The 18075-nt window shown below is 35.5% G+C and overlaps 1 protein-coding gene across 5 annotated transcripts in view; it reads left to right on the top strand.

Moving 5' to 3' along the window:
- Usp9x (ubiquitin specific peptidase 9 X-linked) overlaps positions 1-18075 on the top strand; it is a 122895-nt gene that overhangs the window by 34827 nt on the left and 69993 nt on the right. For 3 of the 5 annotated variants that reach the window (XM_087189846.1, XM_013074050.3, XM_013074049.3), the window contains exons 5-14: positions 1411-1523; positions 3179-3397; positions 6959-7074; positions 7233-7484; positions 7562-7700; positions 8119-8271; positions 9443-9547; positions 13753-13959; positions 14613-14749; positions 16503-16651. In XM_087189846.1, coding sequence (XP_087045972.1) covers positions 1411-1523; positions 3179-3397; positions 6959-7074; positions 7233-7484; positions 7562-7700; positions 8119-8271; positions 9443-9547; positions 13753-13959; positions 14613-14749; positions 16503-16651 — 1590 coding nt within the window. The remainder of the gene's footprint in view (positions 1-1410; positions 1524-3178; positions 3398-6958; positions 7075-7232; positions 7485-7561; positions 7701-8118; positions 8272-9442; positions 9548-13752; positions 13960-14612; positions 14750-16502; positions 16652-18075) is intronic. The other 2 variants (XM_004850015.4, XM_004850014.4) reach the window with 1 other exon arrangement.

The raw sequence follows: 18075 nt of genomic DNA, 5'->3' as shown, positions 1-18075 counted from the left end.
AGGGCCATGATTTATTTTAAACAAAGTTAAGCTTAAGTGTCATCCTTATTGTACAATCAAAGTGAAATATTAAAGCCAGGTGTGGTGACACACACTTATAATCTCAGCACTTGAGGAGGCTGAGGAAAAAGGATTAAAAGTTTGGGCCCTGCCTGGTCAACTTAGCAAGACCCTGTCTCAAATTTAAAAAGGGGGGTGGCACGGGACTGGAGATTTAGCTCAGTGGTTCTGGCGCCTGCCTCACAAGCGCAAGGTCTCGAGTTCAATCCCCAGTAGACCTAGACCCTCCAAATAAGTGGCAAAAAAAGGGGGGCTGAGGATGCAGTACAGTGCTAAAGGCCTTAGGTTCAATCCCTACCACTGGATGGGGAATGGGATTCTGTAAATTGAAATAGTTTTCCATTTTTGTCTTTTTTTTTTTTTTTTTTTTTTTTTGGTACCGGGGATTGAACTCAGGTCCTTGAGCTTGCGAGGCAGGTGGTGCAACCACTGAGCTAAATCCCTGGCCCCTCGTTTTTGTCTTTTAAGAGTTATAGATGTTCTTTGTATTTGATGGCAGATGGCTCTTTTTTCTCTCTCAGCACCGGGGATCAAACTCAGGACCTTGCACTTGCAAGGCAGGTGCAGCACCACTGAGCTATATCCCTGGTCCTCTATTTTAAATAAGATGAAATTAAGCAAAGATAGAAGCATGTATACATTTAGACAGAGGCTAATAAAGAAAACAATTCATCTTATTTGAACAAACTTAGTGAATAGTATAAGGATGTGGGTGCTGAATGGGTAATTTATGAACAAGATAAGATTTTTTAAAGTTGTGAATGTTTTTAAGGTTTATTTTCAGTGAGTAAAATGCTATGAAGTGTTTAGATTCCTTATCACATGCTATTGACAACCATTTTGTTTTTAAGCTCCAGTGTCTTTTTTTTTTTTTGGTACCGGGGATTGAACTCGGGACCTTGCACTTTCGAGGCAGGCGCTGGAACCGCTGAGCTAAATCCCCGGCCCCACTGTCATAATTTTTAATGTTTTCAATTAGCATTACTAGGTTTAATGTATTTTTACATAATTAAATTTTTGTTGTTGTTGTTGTTACGGGGGATCGAACTTGGGTCCTTAGCTTGCAAGGCAGGCGGTGGAACCACTGAGGTAAATCCCCGGCCCAAATATTTTTAAATCTGTTGGTTATTTTTCTTTGTGAGTCAACTTACTGTATAGGAACTTTGAAATGAGAATAACTTGACAGTATATTTACTTTTTTTGCCTCTTACATGATGTGACTCCCCCTAACTTACTCTGCATTTGTGAGCTGTCATTGAACAGTTTCAAGTTACTACCTTTTTGTTATAATTGGATATTGTAAAACAACTAGAGAAATATTTTTTTTACATTAAGTTTTTCTCTTCATAGGCCTTGATGTTAAAAGTGAAGCATGTCAGCGATTTTTTCGAGATGGGCTAACAATATCATTCACTAAAATCCTTACAGATGAAGCAGTGAGTGGCTGGAAGTTTGAAATTCATGTGAGTCTTGCATTTGACTTTAAAAGATCAGATTTACATAGTGATCCCTAGGATGAGAAGGAGATGGTTGGGGCCTGGTACATTTGGTCCATTAATGAATTAAAAGTATAAAAATAATGCTTTTTAAATACTTTTTTTGCAAATCTATTAAAGGCAGCATGGTCATTAAGAATGAGCATGAGCGGGGTGTGGTGGCATACGCCTGTAATCCCAGCATTCAGGAGGCTGAGGAAGGAGGATCACCATAAGCTCTAAGGCCAGCCTGGGCTACGGTAGCAGGACCCTGTCTCCAAACAAAGGCATGAGATTGAGAAGTGATAAAACATGTTTTAATCTGTCTCTTGGGTTCTCTAGTGCCTTGTGATCTCAAACAAGTCACATTTCGTAGAAGATGTGGTGCTATCAGTTGTAAGATGCACCATCGTTTTACGTACCATTAAGGGCAAAAAACACCCAACATGGGGAATATAACACATTTGAGACACCACGCAGGTCAGTGTAAAGGTAAATGGAAAATACATTCATCATGCAGAAAAGAACAGCAAAGAAACGTGTATTTCGACTTTGGCATCTGGTACAGGGAGGAAAAAATGATCTAAAAATTTAAACCATAAGCGAAAGTGGAGTATTGAAAGTAGTTTGGGGTGAGTTTTTGTCCTGAAGTGACTTAGTTATAAACCCAGATCTCTTCAAACACTTCAGTAACTCATTGATTATAAAATAAAGGCAGATTTTAGAGATCTTAAAAAGTAAAAACTTTGTGTATTAGGCTTTTTAAATGTTAATTTCCTTTTTTTTACAGTGGAAATGGTCATAAGTTGTAAAGCAACCCATATTTTTGTCATCTGCGAACAATGTCCCAGCTGTGATTGTGGTGTAAAAATTCCAGGATCTTGGGGTGGGGATTCAGCTCAGTGGCACGGCGCCTGCGTTGTAAGCCCTGCCTCAGAAGCGAAAGGTCCTGAGTTCAATTCCTGGTACCAAAAAACAAAAAAAAACATGATCTTCTGATTTACTGTGTTACATCATAGGTTGTACACAGGGTGATCAAAAACTACAGTGAGTGTTTAATTTAAAAATTTTATTACAGTGAAAGACATACTGCCATTAATCCCCATCAAAGTACTCAAAGTTGTCTTGTTTCAAATACATTCTTGGCAATGTGTCTTTTATTGTAATAAGGTTTTCTAAAATTTATTCAGTGTATATTTTGATTACCTTCATATATAATAGGTTATAGGCTTAGAAATGGGAAGTTTGAAAGTGGTGTCATTTAGGATAGCAAATCTATTCCATATTGGGTAATTGACATTTAGATTTTAGAACTGCTCCCTCTGGTGTACAAATTCCAAAGAAGAAAATATGGTAATTTGCATCTGGTCTATAGGCAAAAGGCAGAAATTGGTAATTTATGGCACCTGCTTTGTTTTTAAGCACAACAAATAGCTTTTGAAAGTAGGTGCCATATAAAATATGAAGTAAATAAATGCTAATGTGTCTTTTGATAATTAGTTTGATTCCAGTACTAGTGAAATTCAGTATAATTCAAATAATCAGTATAGAAAAATGGAGAAATCATTAAAATATAAGATAATCTTATAATATTTGTTTGAAATTGCAACGCTTTGATATTCTAAACACGTTTCTCCCAACAGAGATGTATTATTAACAATACTCATCGGCTAGTGGAGTTATGTGTGGCCAAACTGTCCCAAGACTGGTTTCCACTTCTAGAACTTCTTGCCATGGCCTTAAATCCTCATTGCAAATTTCATATCTACAATGGTACACGCCCATGTGAATCAGTTTCCTCAAGTGTTCAGTTGCCTGAAGATGAACTCTTTGCTCGTTCTCCAGACCCTCGATCACCAAAAGTGTGTTGGTTTGTTATATTCAAAATTAAATCTTATGGTTGTTTTGCTCTGCCACGGATCTTTCAGTAATCTGAACCTCCTATTAACATGGTGAAGAATAATTTCATTCCTCTTAAAGGAATTCTGCATAATTTTCTGTTACAGATTTTTTTTTAACCAAAGCTATAGTATTTTGTTTCTACTACTACAAAGTTTTTCTGGGTTGAAATTAAGTCTAACAGTCAAATTTGCATTGAGGCTTTATATGAAAGTAGATGGAATGAGGAATCTTTTTTATACAGCCACAGCATTGTAGTTCAGTGTTTATGGCCATCTTTCATTTTTACTTTTTCCATGAATAATGCCCATTGTTTTCTGCCCAGCATCTTTGAAAATAATCATCATTTGGGTTAGCATGAAGCAAATCATATTTTTCCTCTGTAATAAGAGTAAGAGATTGGTTCTTTGATTAAAGACCTCAGGTGTTGATCTGTAATGTAATCATTTTTCACATTCTAAGATTTAGACTACAAAATCAAGTATATCCTGTAAATGCAAAATAATACCACAAAGGTAAATTTATAGAAATTATAGGGCAAAATAATTTTAAAAATCACTTAAATGAGCTGGGCATGATGGCATACATCTGTAATCCCAGCATGCAGGAGGCTGAGGCAGGAGGATTGCCATGAATTAAAGGCCATTCTGAACTACATGGTAAGACCTTGTCTCAAAAAACACAAAAAAACTTTTACAAAACACTTAAATGTATAAATTTTTTTCTGTACATAAATTTAAACTTACTTGTATCAATGTAAGCAGATTATATACCTTTTATAAATCCTTTGTTTTACTATATACTTTTAAAAATGTATCTTTAAATTGTTTCTTTTAATAAATATTAAACAATATACAGTTTTTAAATTTTAGAAGTTAGGGAAACATTTTTGGTATTGTAGATATTACAGTTTTTTTAACCAGTCACAAAAATTTGAAGTCGTAAACAATGCTGAGTTTAGTTTTTTAGAAGTTGAAATCATCAAAAATGAGTTGAACTTAAAGAGGTGACATTTTGTTTCCTTGTTCATATTGTTGCCTCTAGATGGCTTGCTTTTGCTTGACTAGATCAGATAAATACCAAAATAAAACTCTAGAATCTCCAGAATCAAAACTTGAATCTGTACCCATACTTCTTTTTTCCTGCAGTACTGAGGATTGAACCCAGGGCTTTGTGTATATTAGGCAAGTGCTCTAGGACTGAGCTATATTCCCAGCCTTCTTTGTTTTTTGAGAGGGTATTTATAAGTTACCCAAGATGGCCCCAAACTTGGGTTCCTCCTGCCTCAGCCTCCCAAGTAGCTGTGATTACAAGCATATACCTACCACCTTGCCCAGCTGTTTTGAAAATTGATTAAAAGAAATATTTGGTAGAATTTGCAACTACAGTATGTCCTTAGATGTGTCCAAGCACCAAGAGATAATAAACTGAAAGAAATGTAAATGCCCATAATTTTTTTGTCTTATTCTCCAGTGGTGGTACAGGAAATGCATAGGACCATACATTTGGGATTTTTGTTTTTCAGATGTTGAAATATTTACATACATGATTCACTGGTTGTGCATCTGTAATCCAAAAATTTGATGTGTCATAGTTCAAATTTTGGGTTTTTGGATTAGGGAATATTTTTGAGCCATACTATTTAATCTTCACTTTTTCTTCTCTTTAAATTCTCTCCCGTAATTGAACTTTATGGCCTCAACATTTGACCCCTGACAAAACTAAAGCTGTCAGGGCTGTCTATAAGAGAAGTTGCCTGACTGTGGGAGCATCTCCTCTGCCTCCAGCCTCCCCCCAAGATCTTTGAAGATGTTTAAATGAACTTTTATTCAAAATATTAAAAATTTAGTAAAAATCTGGTAAAAGAGATAAAAGGTCTCAGGTAAAATTCACCTATACTATCTTTGGACAAATGGAACTTGTAGTAATAGTTTAGGTTAAACTACATTTTAAAAATATGACAAGCTCTAGGCTGTGTGATCATTTTTATGTAAAGTGACTGGTCTGCCCTTTCCAGTCTTGACAGCTTAGAGCCAGATAAGGAAGACTTGTTGCAACTGCTAAATCTAGTAGCTTATTAACTACATTTCAGTGTGAAGTACTTAGAATTCCTAATTACATAAAATATATTTCATCTCAAGTATGGAAAGATTAAGCTTTCAAGTAATTCTTTACTGTGTGTACACATTCTATTTTATATAATACAGTATATGTAACTGTTAAGTGTATCAGTCCAAGAGTCTCATCTTTAGTTACTAAAGGAATAAAACTATGTAACCACCATGTACTTTTTTAGAATTTCTGAATCCCAAAAGGATCTGGTGAATTAAGTACTCAGAATTTTAATTGTTTTGAATGAGCCTTACCAAATAAAAAGGTAGAAAAATAATGACTTAGGTTGAAATATGGTGGTGGACTTATTAGAGAATTTAGTTCATTTAGATTATCATAAAATTAAATAGCTACCATATTTTCTTCTTAAATATTAACAATAAAACCTTATCATTTTCCCTCTTTCCTAGACTTTTTAAAAACAACTGTAGAAATTACTCTTGTTTAAGACATAATAGAGAAGTTGTTTCTTTTCCCCATGTTGTTCCCTCATGGGTTTCTGAAATGTTGCCTGTTAGAGGAAGGTTGTCTTAGTTACATTAGATATATTTTTAATACTTATTTAACCTTTTAATGCATCTTAAATTTTTGCACATAAACGTGCTTTTAACTATACAACTGTTGCCTATCCCAGCTGCATTGTACTTTGAGTTACTGCTCTTTAAAGAAGATTTGAAAGACAATCCATAATGTTAAACATTGCTAGTTCTAAAATAAGAACTGGGTGCATTCATAAAAGTCAGCAGAAATATCACCCAGCATGTTGATACAAAGGTACAGCAGACGTGATCAATGCCAGGGGAATACTAGGAAATTGTGCAGGTCTTTTTCTCTTTGTCTCTTTCTTGCTCTGTTTCTTTTTTCCCCTTTCCTTCCTTTCCTTTCTTTGTGGTGGTGGTGGTGGTGTGTTGGGGATAGAACCCTGTGCATGTTAGGCAAGTCCTCTACCACTATCACATTCTCACCAGGAGTTAGTTTATAATTGATAACTCACACTCAGACTTCAAGATTATTTGGTTTATTGAGAAATCTTAATATTTACAACTACAATGAGAAATGGATTCAGAATTCACTCCACTAGTGATTTATTTTTTGAAGTCTTTATCTCATTTTAATAGCATTTTTTCAGATAGAAGATACTCTTATGATGGGGTCATTGAAATAGACACATGGTTTCTAATTCTGTTCACCAGCCGTATTGGTATGAACAGAGCTGTGCCGCAGTGATCGAATCTATACTTGCTAATGAGCTGCTGCTGTCTCACAGGTGGGATTAGTGCAAACGATGCAGTATTTTCAAGTCTTTGACATAATTGGTCTTGAATTTACTGTTTCTAGAATGTATCAATTAAGGTAGTACTATTTTCCTCCTAAAAGCAAGGAGTTAATTTTTTTCCCTAATTGTATTTCAGGGTTGGCTAGTGGATCTTCTTAACAAATTTGGCACTTTAAATGGGTTCCAGATATTGCATGATCGATTTATTAATGGATCAGCATTAAACGTCCAAATAATTGCAGCCCTTATTAAGTAAGTTATGTTTTAAGTGAATGTTCATTGCACATTGAAGTTGGAATGTTATTGCTTGATTTTAATAAATTGAGTTATTCTAGTGTGGGTTTCTGAAGAGTTTAGTCATAATTGTTAAGAAATTGAGTATTACAAGTTTCATATCTTTGTTATTACAGACCCTTTGGACAATGCTATGAGTTTCTCACTCTTCATACAGTGAAAAAGTACTTTCTTCCAATAATAGAAATGGTTCCACAGTTTTTAGAAAACTTAACTGATGAAGAACTGAAGAAAGAAGCAAAGAATGAAGCCAAAAATGATGCCCTTTCCATGATCATTAAATCTTTGAAGAATTTAGCTTCAAGGGTTCCAGGACAAGAAGACACTGTAAAAAACTTAGAAATATTTAGGTTAAAAATGATACTTAGGTAAGTTATTGACACGTCTTGAACAGTCACGTATGTGGATTTTTAGAATCATACTTATCACTGAATTTCTTTTATAGATTACTACAAATTTCTTCTTTCAATGGGAAGATGAATGCATTGAATGAAGTTAATAAGGTGATTTCTAGTGTATCATACTACACCCATCGGCATGGTAATCCTGAGGAGGAAGAGTGGCTCACAGCTGAACGAATGGCAGTATGTCTTTTGGTTCTCTTTTTAGTAAATAAGAATCTACTTGAGACAAAAATTTGAATACTTTGACATTGCCACATTATTGTATTTTAGAAAGTTATGTACAATAGATTTGAAATTTTAAAAACTAATCCTTTATAGGTGGGGAATGTACTTTTGTAGCACAGTTTTGAGCCTGACTAGTTTTTATTCCCAATAAGATAAATACTGTAAAAGTCATATGGTATTTCAGTGTTTCTAATTTATGAAGTATTTCAGTATCTGCAAGGTTAGGTGTTAAGAAATTGTGATTTTTTTTTCCCCCATAATTTCAGTGTATTTTTATGTATTTTGGAATTTCTTTAATGATGTGAACAATATATTTTTTAAAACTTCTGTTTTAGTTTCTGCTTTAAAACAAGTTTTTTAACATTACATTTAGGAATGGATACAGCAGAACAATATTTTATCTATAGTCTTGCGAGATAGTCTTCATCAGCCACAGTATGTAGAGAAGCTAGAGAAGATTCTTCGTTTTGTCATCAAAGAAAAAGCTCTGACCTTGCAAGATCTTGATAATATCTGGGCAGCACAGGTAAGGAATTTAAGGTGCCAGTTACTTAGTTTTTAAATGAAAGCTGCTAAAAACTAAAGAAATATAGTAGTCTTCATGAAATGGAATGCAGGCTTGTGGTATTTGACTTTTAAAACATTTAAATGCTTGTTATATTTACAGAAATCTGCCAGGAAAGTTTTTGAAATAACCAAGATATTCTATCTTTTTTATTTGGCAAAGCTTGTAGTTTGTAGGTAGTTTTAAATAAGTAGCCAGAAAAGAAAAGTAGCCAGGCCTTGTGGAGCATGCCTGTAATCCCAGTTCTCGGGAGGCTGAGGCAGGATGATGGCCACCGAGCTCCAGACTAGCCTGAACTACACAATGAGATATTGTCTCAAAAAACCAAACAAACGTAACATGATTCTTTTTTTGTAGACTTAGTAAAAAGAAACCACCAATATCAGGAGAGTTAAATCATTTTTTTTTGGTACCGGGGATCAAACTCAGGACCTTGCACTTGCCAGGCAGGTGCCGGAACCACTGAGCTAAATCCCCGGCCCAGAGTTAAATCATTTTTAATTTATAAAGACCAGTAATCATTTAGTCTATAGAAATGAAGAAAATAGCTTTGCTTTTAAGTATTTAGGGATAGTGTTTTGGAACAATATCATTAGTGAACCTTATTTTTCTTTTATTTATAATATTAAAATTGGTAAAAAATAAATAAATAAAAGAGGCCCTAAAAGGAAAACACCTCTGGCATATTGTTCAGCATTAAAAAATATATATATATATTAAAATTGGTATTTGAATTCCATAAACTGTAATAATGGTTCATGTGAGCTGCTAAAGTACATATTAACTACATATATTCAGAATTGCCAGGGTTTTGATAAAGCATTTATAATATTAGGAATTTTAAAGCCAGGCATGGTGGCACACACCTGTAATCCCAGCATTTGGGAGGCTGAGGCACGAGGATCCCCAGGAGTTGGAGACCAGCCTGGGCTACATAGTGAGTTGAAGTCCAGCCTGAACTACCAGCAAGACCCTCTCTCAAAAAACCAAAGGGGAAAAATACATATTCGGGATTTTAGGTTACATAATTAAAGAGATGGGAAGAACTTCATAGTTTTCAGCAGTGAGTATGCCACTATCATTACTTACTTTCTAGTGAGCTACGCTTTTCTTCATTTGTGTTTTTCAATAGGCAGGGAAACATGAAGCCATTGTGAAGAATGTACATGATCTACTGGCAAAATTGGCATGGGATTTTTCACCTGAACAACTTGATCATCTTTTTGATTGCTTTAAGGTAATTGTTAGCGAGGAAAATCATTACTATTTTATTTTATATTATTATTATTTTTGGGGCGTACCGGGGATTGAACTTGGGACCTTGCGCTTGCAAAGCAGGTGGATCACTATTTTATTTTAAATAGAATTCATTAAGTTTGTGAATTGTTCTTAGCCAATAAATAACAAATAGAAATCCCACTAAAAAATATTTGGTGGTGCCGTGTCTGCCTGGCAAGCTCAAGGTCCTGAGTTTGATTCCCAGAACCGGGGAAAAAATTTTGGTGACTTTGCCATTGTTTTCCAATGAGGACGTGATTTTAATTTTGTTATAGATAATAATAGCCCTGTCTTAGTTATTTTCTCATTGCTGAGACAAAATGCCCATCACCCAAAGTTGAAGGAGGAAAGGTGTACTTTGGCTCACAGTTTTTAGAGGTTTCAGTTCATGGTTGGCTGGTTCCAAGACAAGGTAGCATGGCACAGGGGGATCGGGGATCACAGAGGAAAAACACTTCATGGCAGGCAGAAAGCAACAAGGCAGCAAGCTACAAGTGACCAGAGTAGCCTTGTTTATGTCCATTACATTCTATCCAGGCTACATGCCCTTCCAGGTGGGTAACGCTCACACCCAGGGAGGGCCTCCCCATTATTCACTCCTAGAACTGTGCCAAAGCAATCAGTGGACTAATTTAGTAATCACACATTCTTGATCCCAGCATCACACACTCTAAATCCAGCCACCTCTGAAAAGCCCACCTATGACCAACTGCATGAGGCTTTGGGAGATCAGACACAAGCCATAACAAGCCCTCGTAAATAAGGAATCTCATTCTCTTTCAGAACTCAGGTTATCATTTTTCATTTCTTTACTTGGCAGCTTGTGTTTTGGTAATAGATTGAAAGTGAACTGTAGGACTGCCTGGATAGATCATTGATTACAGTGAAAACAGATAACAGCAAGGGAATGCTAATGTTGCATTCTGGGAGCATAAGCCCAGACAAAACATGCCTAAATGGAAATGTAGCTCAGTCAGGTAGTCTAAGACCCTGACAGTGGTGTATGCTTTGGTGCCATCATGTGGTTTTTTTTAAAGGCCATATTGTGTAACAGTCTCCCAATGATGACTGAGGTTGGGTTTGTAAAAGCCCAAGTGGTTAGTGAATTTGTGGATTAAAAATATATGACCTTAAGGCAGTATTCTCAAAGGGATAGTCTCTACACTTTGGAAAATACTTTGTTATTTCTGGTAAAATACAAAATTCTCGGGATTTACCAGTTTGACTTCTGAATACATACTTGAGAAACTCCTCAATTCATGTTCAGAAACACTTGTAGCAGAATTGTTTGTAAAAGCTAAAAACTACTATGTAGAATGGATGAACAGTTCAAGGGATAAATTTGTGGAATGTTCCTATAATGGAATACTTCACAGCAATGAGCATGAATACATTAGAGTAACAAAACCACATGGATGAGTCTAATTATAATTAGTAGAAGGTTGAAGAAAGGAATAAAGTCACACTAATTCATAGCCTTTGATTATATTCACATAAACCTCAGAAATAGTCCCAGCTGGCTCTGGGACACTGCTTACCATGTGTTATATTTGACTTGTGTAATAGTTACACAGATGTTTACATTATGTACTATAATGTACATATGTTTGTATTTTCCTAGATGTGTGTTTTACACTATGGGGGAAAAACTGATTATTGATTTCCATCCCAGGCATATAAAATTAGAATTTCTAGGTATGAAGCCTGGTAATCTGTATTTTAAGCCATTTTCTCAGATGAGTCTTAAGCATGTTAAAGTTGTAAACCTCTGCCTTATGGAAAAACTTGATACTGAGTGAATCTTTTGTGTTTTAAATATCTTTTTATACATATAAAAGCAAAATTCTTATACTCCCCCCCATCCTCTGAAGTATGTGAAAGGTAGCTGAGCAAATAATAGAATCAGTTATCAAGGGTACCCTACAATTAATTGCCATTTGATTTTATTTGATCTTGTGATGACTTCTGAAATGGTAAGGGCCGGGGATTTAGCTCAGTGGCACTGCACCTGCCTCCAAGTGCAAGGTCCTGAGTTCAGTCCCTGGTACTGGAAGGAAAAAAAACAATGAAATGGTTGTACATGACCAGCCATGGCCATAATGGAAGAAGCAAAGTTGTTCTTTTGTCTCCTGGACCATTTTCTGCTTAGGATGGTCTAAATAAAATCTCTCACATTTTTCCCTTGGCTTACCAAATATTTATTGAGCACTTGGTATTTTTGGTGAAATACAAGCTTTTTTTTTTTTTTGGTAAAGGTGTTGGTAAATCTAGCAATTCCTATGGAGTATTAAAGTTTCAAAGGGCCGGGGATTTAGCTCAGTGGTTCCGCCACCTGCCTCGCAAGTGCAAGGTCCCAAGTTCGATACCCGGTACCAAAAAAGGAAAAGATAAAAGTTTCTAGTAAAGGTGACCAGAAGAAACATGAAATCTGAGCATCTTTGTAGTTCTTTATACAACCAAATGATCCCAACTTCCTCAATTAGATTTAACGTAGGTCCTTCACCCAGATTGTAGTTTTTAAATGTTTGAATACTAAGTAAGACTTTTTTCTAAGTAGCTATATCAATTTAGTTCCATCAAGGTTTTTCACATTCTTACCAGCACTTGTTTTTGTCAGCATTCTAAATTTTTGAAGTCTGTGTGTTGTGAAATGTTACCTCGTTGTTGTGTTAGGTTTTTTGAAATCCTTGATCAGTAATGAAAGAACATGTTAAATTTTTGAGCTACTTTTTATCTGTGTGTGTGTGTGTGTGTGTGTGTGTGTGTGAAAGCCAGGTTATCTTCAAGTTGTCTTTGAGGATATCCCATATTTGCTATTGTAAATAGTGTGTGATAATTCTATTGAAAGGATCTTCTTTACTGGGTACGGTTTCACATACCTAAAATACTAGCAACTTAGGGGCCGGGGATTTAGCTCAGTGGTGCTGCTCCCTGCCTCAAAAGCACAAGGTCCCAAGTTCGGTCCCCAGTACAAAAAAAAAAAATACTAGCAACTTAGGAGGCTAAAGCAGGAAGGTTGCAATTTCATGCCCAGCTTGGGCAATTTATTGAGATCCTGTCTCAAGATAAAAAGGGGGGGGGGTTAGCTCTTGTCTAGCATGTGTGAGGCCCTGGGTTCAATCCTCAGTGCTGTTAATAAAGGAAGAAAATATTTAATGCAGTCAGTCTGTTGTTGGCCATTAGGTTTGTTTTAGCTTATCAGTGATGAGTTACTTATCACTGATAAGTAACTTTGTACGTAATAATTTTCCCATATTGTTTAGCAGCATCCCTGACTTCTTATCCACTAAATGCTGCCAGTATCCTTCCCTTTCCCAAGTTGTGATAACCATACTGTATTAACTGGACATTTGAAAGAGGGTCATTGTTGTTTACATTTTAAAGTTCTTAAATGAATATTCTATCTCCTAAATTGAATTATTGTACAATCTTCTCTCCTATGTGGTGTCGTTTATTTGTAAATTATTTTCTTGGTTCATAACTTAGACTTTCACTTTTTTTAAAGTGTGTGATGCACAGTGTTGGTCAGCTTTTTCATTTGTTAGGAAAATCTTGGTATATCAAGCTCTGTCATTTTCTAGTATAAAATTACAAATAGGTTGAAACTTAAGATGGGGATTTTCAGTGGGAGGCTATTCTGGGCTTGTGCCGCCCCCTTCTGTTGCCCCCAGTGTTTGGCAGTGTCTGGAAACATTTTTGATTGCCTCAACTCAGGGAGTTGTTGCTGGCTTCTGCTGGTGAAGGCCAGGGATGCTGCTAAATATCCCATAGTGCACAGTATAACCACACACAATAAAGAAGTTTCCAGCCCGGAATGTCTATTAAAACTGAAATTGAGAAAGGTTTTTTTTTTTTTGGTACCAGGGATCGAACTTGGGACTTTGTGCTTGAGAGACAAGGCGGCAGGACCACTGAGCTAAATCCCTGGCCCACTTGAGAAAGTTTTAAAATTGTCAGCGCATTTAACTCTAAATAGAGGTTTCTCTTTTTTTCCTGGAATTTAACTCTGGCCTGTGAATAAATACTGTTGTCTCTCTGGTGTCCCTTGAATACTTCTATGCCCATCAATGTTGTTTTTCCAATGAGCTGAATATAGTTAACCCAGTAACACTGTATTTAAGAAGAGATAACCAAATATGAGTTATTTTCTAAATCCTTTTTTAGGCTAGTTGGACAAACGCAAGTAAAAAGCAACGTGAAAAGCTACTTGAGCTGATTCGTCGTCTTGCAGAAGATGATAAAGATGGTGTGATGGCACACAAAGTGTTGAACCTTCTGTGGAATCTAGCCCACAGCGATGATGTGCCTGTAGATATCATGGACCTGGCTCTTAGTGCCCACATAAAAATACTAGATTATAGTTGCTCCCAGGTAAGAATGTACTGATTTGCTCACTTTTTGTGACCTTTCTCCTTCACCTTTAGGATGGCTTAGTTGCTGGATACATCCAGGTTATCCCAACATTGTTATTTTTTTAAATGATCTTCAATAGTTATCTCTGTTCACGTAAGACTGCCTTCCTTTACTTACGCCGCCTCTACGTTAAGGTTTTATAAATCAGTTGAGTCTTCCTGTTAGTGGTAGTATTGTCAAAGGTATGGTATAGAAATACTTGTTTCAAATACATCATAAAATGTGAAGGCTGATTAGGGCCTTGATGGGTAAGAGAAATTAGGTTTTCTTTGCTCATAAGTAAGTTAAAAAAATTAATAGAATTTCTTAAACAGTAGACCATGTAATCAGGATGCTAAATGTTAATCCTTGATTCTGTGATGTGGTAGAATCTCTTAAGAACACTGGATACAGCTAAATACATGAAAAATTTAAAACTACCAGTACTGAACTTTTATAATCGTGCTTTTACTTGTTGGAGTTTTGGGAGTAAACGTAAGCGTTTTTCTTAAAAATCTTAGTCTAATGTTTGTGATACTAATCTTAAAAGCTTTTGTTTTATAATGTAAAATAATGTGAAAGGAGAAGAATGAATATGGATCTGTATAAAACATTGAAATTGTTTGTTTAAGGACCGTGACACACAAAAGATCCAGTGGATAGATCGCTTTATAGAAGAACTTCGCACAAATGACAAATGGGTTATTCCTGCACTGAAGCAAATTAGAGAAATTTGTAGTTTGTTTGGTGAAGCACCTCAAAATTTGAGGTAAGACTTAAATCTAGAATTTTAAATATTATTATTTATGTATTCTTTTGAAAATAACAGCAGTTGACAAGCAAATTTTAAAGAAAATTAGTGAATAACGAGACTAAGGAAAAGATTAGCTTGAAACAAAAAAACCCATTGCCATCTTCAACATTGTTTTATTGATGAGGAAATAAGCCATAATTAAATAGGTATCAGAATTAAGATGACGATATTTCCTTTAGGTTCTTGGTTCAGAGTTACATCTTCCATCAAGTATGCCAAATGGTTTCATAGCATGTGTTGTGTCTGTTAACTATTTTATCCATCCTGTCTTTGTTAATTTTGAAACATTACACTACTACAGAGTGATTGTCAAAGTAAACTTTTTTTTTTTTTGTAGTCAATGTTTTGTTTTTGTTTTTGTTTGGTACCAGGGATCAAACTGGGTGAGGCAGGTGGCAGAACCACTGAGCTAAATCCCCGGCCCTAGTAGTTAGTTTTTAAAGTTGATTTTTTTTTTCTTTTTGGTACTGGGGATTGAACTTGGGTTCTTGCGCTTGCGCAGTAGATGGCAAAACCCCTAACCTAAATCCCTGGCCTAAAGTTGATTTTGAAGACTAGACTGCAAGGACATTTAAATGATGGAAGATAACAAAATACAGAACAAGTTAAAAATACTTTTTTTTTTTTTAACTTTTTTAAGCTAAGTTTCTTTTAATACTAGCAGCTTTCTTTAATACTATCTTAGGTGCCAAATTCTGCTTATTGAAATAATTTGTCCTTGTATTTTCTGGTAGTACAGTTAGAACTAATTTTTTTAAAAGGAAAAGTAACAGTGAAATGTGAACCTTGTCTCAAACTAGTTATTTAATCTTACAAACATTTTCTAAAGAATCATTTTTCTTCTATCTAAGATTAAATGATTGTCAAGGCCCATTACAACTCTGGATTACTGTGATTGTGACTAAGTAAAAAAGTCATATATATGTTTTGATGTTAACAGTTGAACTTACCTCATTTTTTTTTCCAAAGCTGGAAAAAATAATAGGAAATTAGAAAAGCTATAGGAATAATCACTGAAAAAAATTTAGACATTTGTCTTAAAAATAACATTGATTTGAGGGACGTACTTTGAGTATATTTGGCCCAATGTATGTATGTTACTTGGCCTTTTTTCAAATAAATTCATTTGTTGGAGATAGGCATGGTTCATACACTCTACTGAAGATCATTAACTTCATCTCCACTAGAATAATAGTGGCCGTGAAAGTTGACTAGTTTCAATGAATGTGGCAAAAGATTTGAAAGAAACTAGGTATCTTTTTTGGTGACACTTATGGGCAACCTTGGCTACAACCAAGTCTCCCTATATGTATATGTACCTTGAATAGGTATTTAAAACTTGTACGAAAACATTTTCTTTGACTAAAGTCTTCACCAGCAGTTGCAATCTAGTCTTGCAAAGAATGTTTGTTTTAAAATTCTGAAAATAATTGCATAACCTAACACAAATGCTTTGAGTACTCCTGTAGTACAGGAGTAGAAATCAGTCACTGAAGTAGACTCCCAGGGGGTGAAGTTAGAGGATACTGGTGCATCGTTTCTGTGTATGTAGGAGTAATTGCTTGGTTTTTGCAACATTTTTTTATTTTAAATTTCCATTGAAGTAAATGGACAAAACTATGGTCTTTAAGTTTTGTAGTAGCTAAGAATTTAGAAAGTGTAAACTCTTGATTATAGCAGAGTTTAATTGCCTAATTATATTGTTAAGTTCTTCTCGTTTCAGTCAAACTCAGCGAAGTCCTCACGTATTTTATCGTCATGACTTAATCAATCAACTTCAGCACAATCATGCCCTAGTTACTTTGGTAGCAGAAAACCTTGCAACTTACATGGAAAGCATGAGACTGTACGCTAGAGGTGAGTATAAGATAAATTGAACTATGGAAATACAGTAATAATGATCTCTTTGCATTGATTACCTTAGGAGCGACTCATTTTAAAAGACGGAAGGTAGTTAATTCTGTGAATTATGTTCTCTTACGGGCTTAATAATCCAGTTTTACTCCCAGATCTTGTACAACCTAAACTCCAGTCCAGCATTTCAAGGCTCTTGACTCAGTGCTTGCCTTCCCCACTCTTCCTTATTAAGTTGATTGGCTTTTCTTCCCTGACTGGGGAGCTCTTGTCAGTCTGTCATTGGTTGTTACCTTCCCAGGTATGTATTTGTTTCCAACCTTTATTTCCCTGCTTACTACCACCTGTAGCTTTTCAAAAAAACTTGTTTAAGTCTGTTCTTACATGTAGTTCTTTTACAATCCTATCTGTTTTTTAAGTGCTTCAGACTTAGTGAATTAAATATTTATGAATTAAGAGATGGAAGGCTATACAAATCCAGATTTTTATGTATTTTGGTACCGGGGCTCCAACTCGGGTCCTTGTGCTTGCACAGCAGGCAGTGAAACCACTGAGCTAAATCCCTGGCCCTAGATTTTTACATATTTTGAAAGTTTAAACATATTGAGGTAAATTTTCCTGAGATTTCAACACATGATTTTTAAGTGCCTGCCATATGTGGATCGCTGTGTCAGTTCTTTTGCCTTTTAACAATTGTGTCAGAATCTGTATACTGAAGTATAGATGAGTGCTTACTACACATTCTCCTCTGTCATACACCAGATTCATAGTCTCCCCTTACCCAGCCTGTCCATGTTGTAATCTCAAGTTTGTTCCCAGAGCCATAGACAAGAGAACTTTATATTATTAGTGTTAGAGACAGAATTGAACATATTGGTTATTAAACATCATTCTTTTAACATGTTATATTTATAATCTACAAAGCAAGTAGTGTATATTAAAAATGAAGATACTTCTCATTTGAAGAGCAGAGTAGACACTTGCTATTGTAGAATAAAATTCCATGGTGCATATAATCACTAGATTTTTGTTTAAAACTTAAATTCAGGTAAACATAAAGGAAGAATTAGGCAACTCTTTAAATAGCCTTTCTGATTTTATTGTCTTCCACTTTTCCCTTTGGGCCAGCTGAGTCCTGGTAGGTAATAGGTTATAGAGCTAGACAAGTAGTCTGAGCAGTGGACAACAATCTTTTATCATTTCAGTCCTACATTCCTAAGCAGCAAGATAGAACAGTGAAGGCAATAGGCATGCAAGCCAGGCGAGGTGGTGCATACCTATAATCCTAGTACTCGGATGGTCTGCAGAGGCAGGAGGATCGCCATGAGTTCCAGGCCAGCCTGGCCTGCATAATTCGTTCAAGGCCAACCTGAACTACATAGTGAGACCCTGTCTCACACACAAAAAAGACATGCAACATGTGGTAT

Source organism: Heterocephalus glaber, unplaced genomic scaffold (genome assembly GCF_053883595.1).
Source record: "Heterocephalus glaber isolate CG9 unplaced genomic scaffold, H.glaber_assembly_v1.0 deba00001547, whole genome shotgun sequence".
Classification (NCBI taxonomy): domain Eukaryota; kingdom Metazoa; phylum Chordata; class Mammalia; order Rodentia; family Bathyergidae; genus Heterocephalus; species Heterocephalus glaber.
Note: the sequence above shows the minus strand (reverse complement) of the source record. Positions and strands in the feature narration are given on the sequence as shown.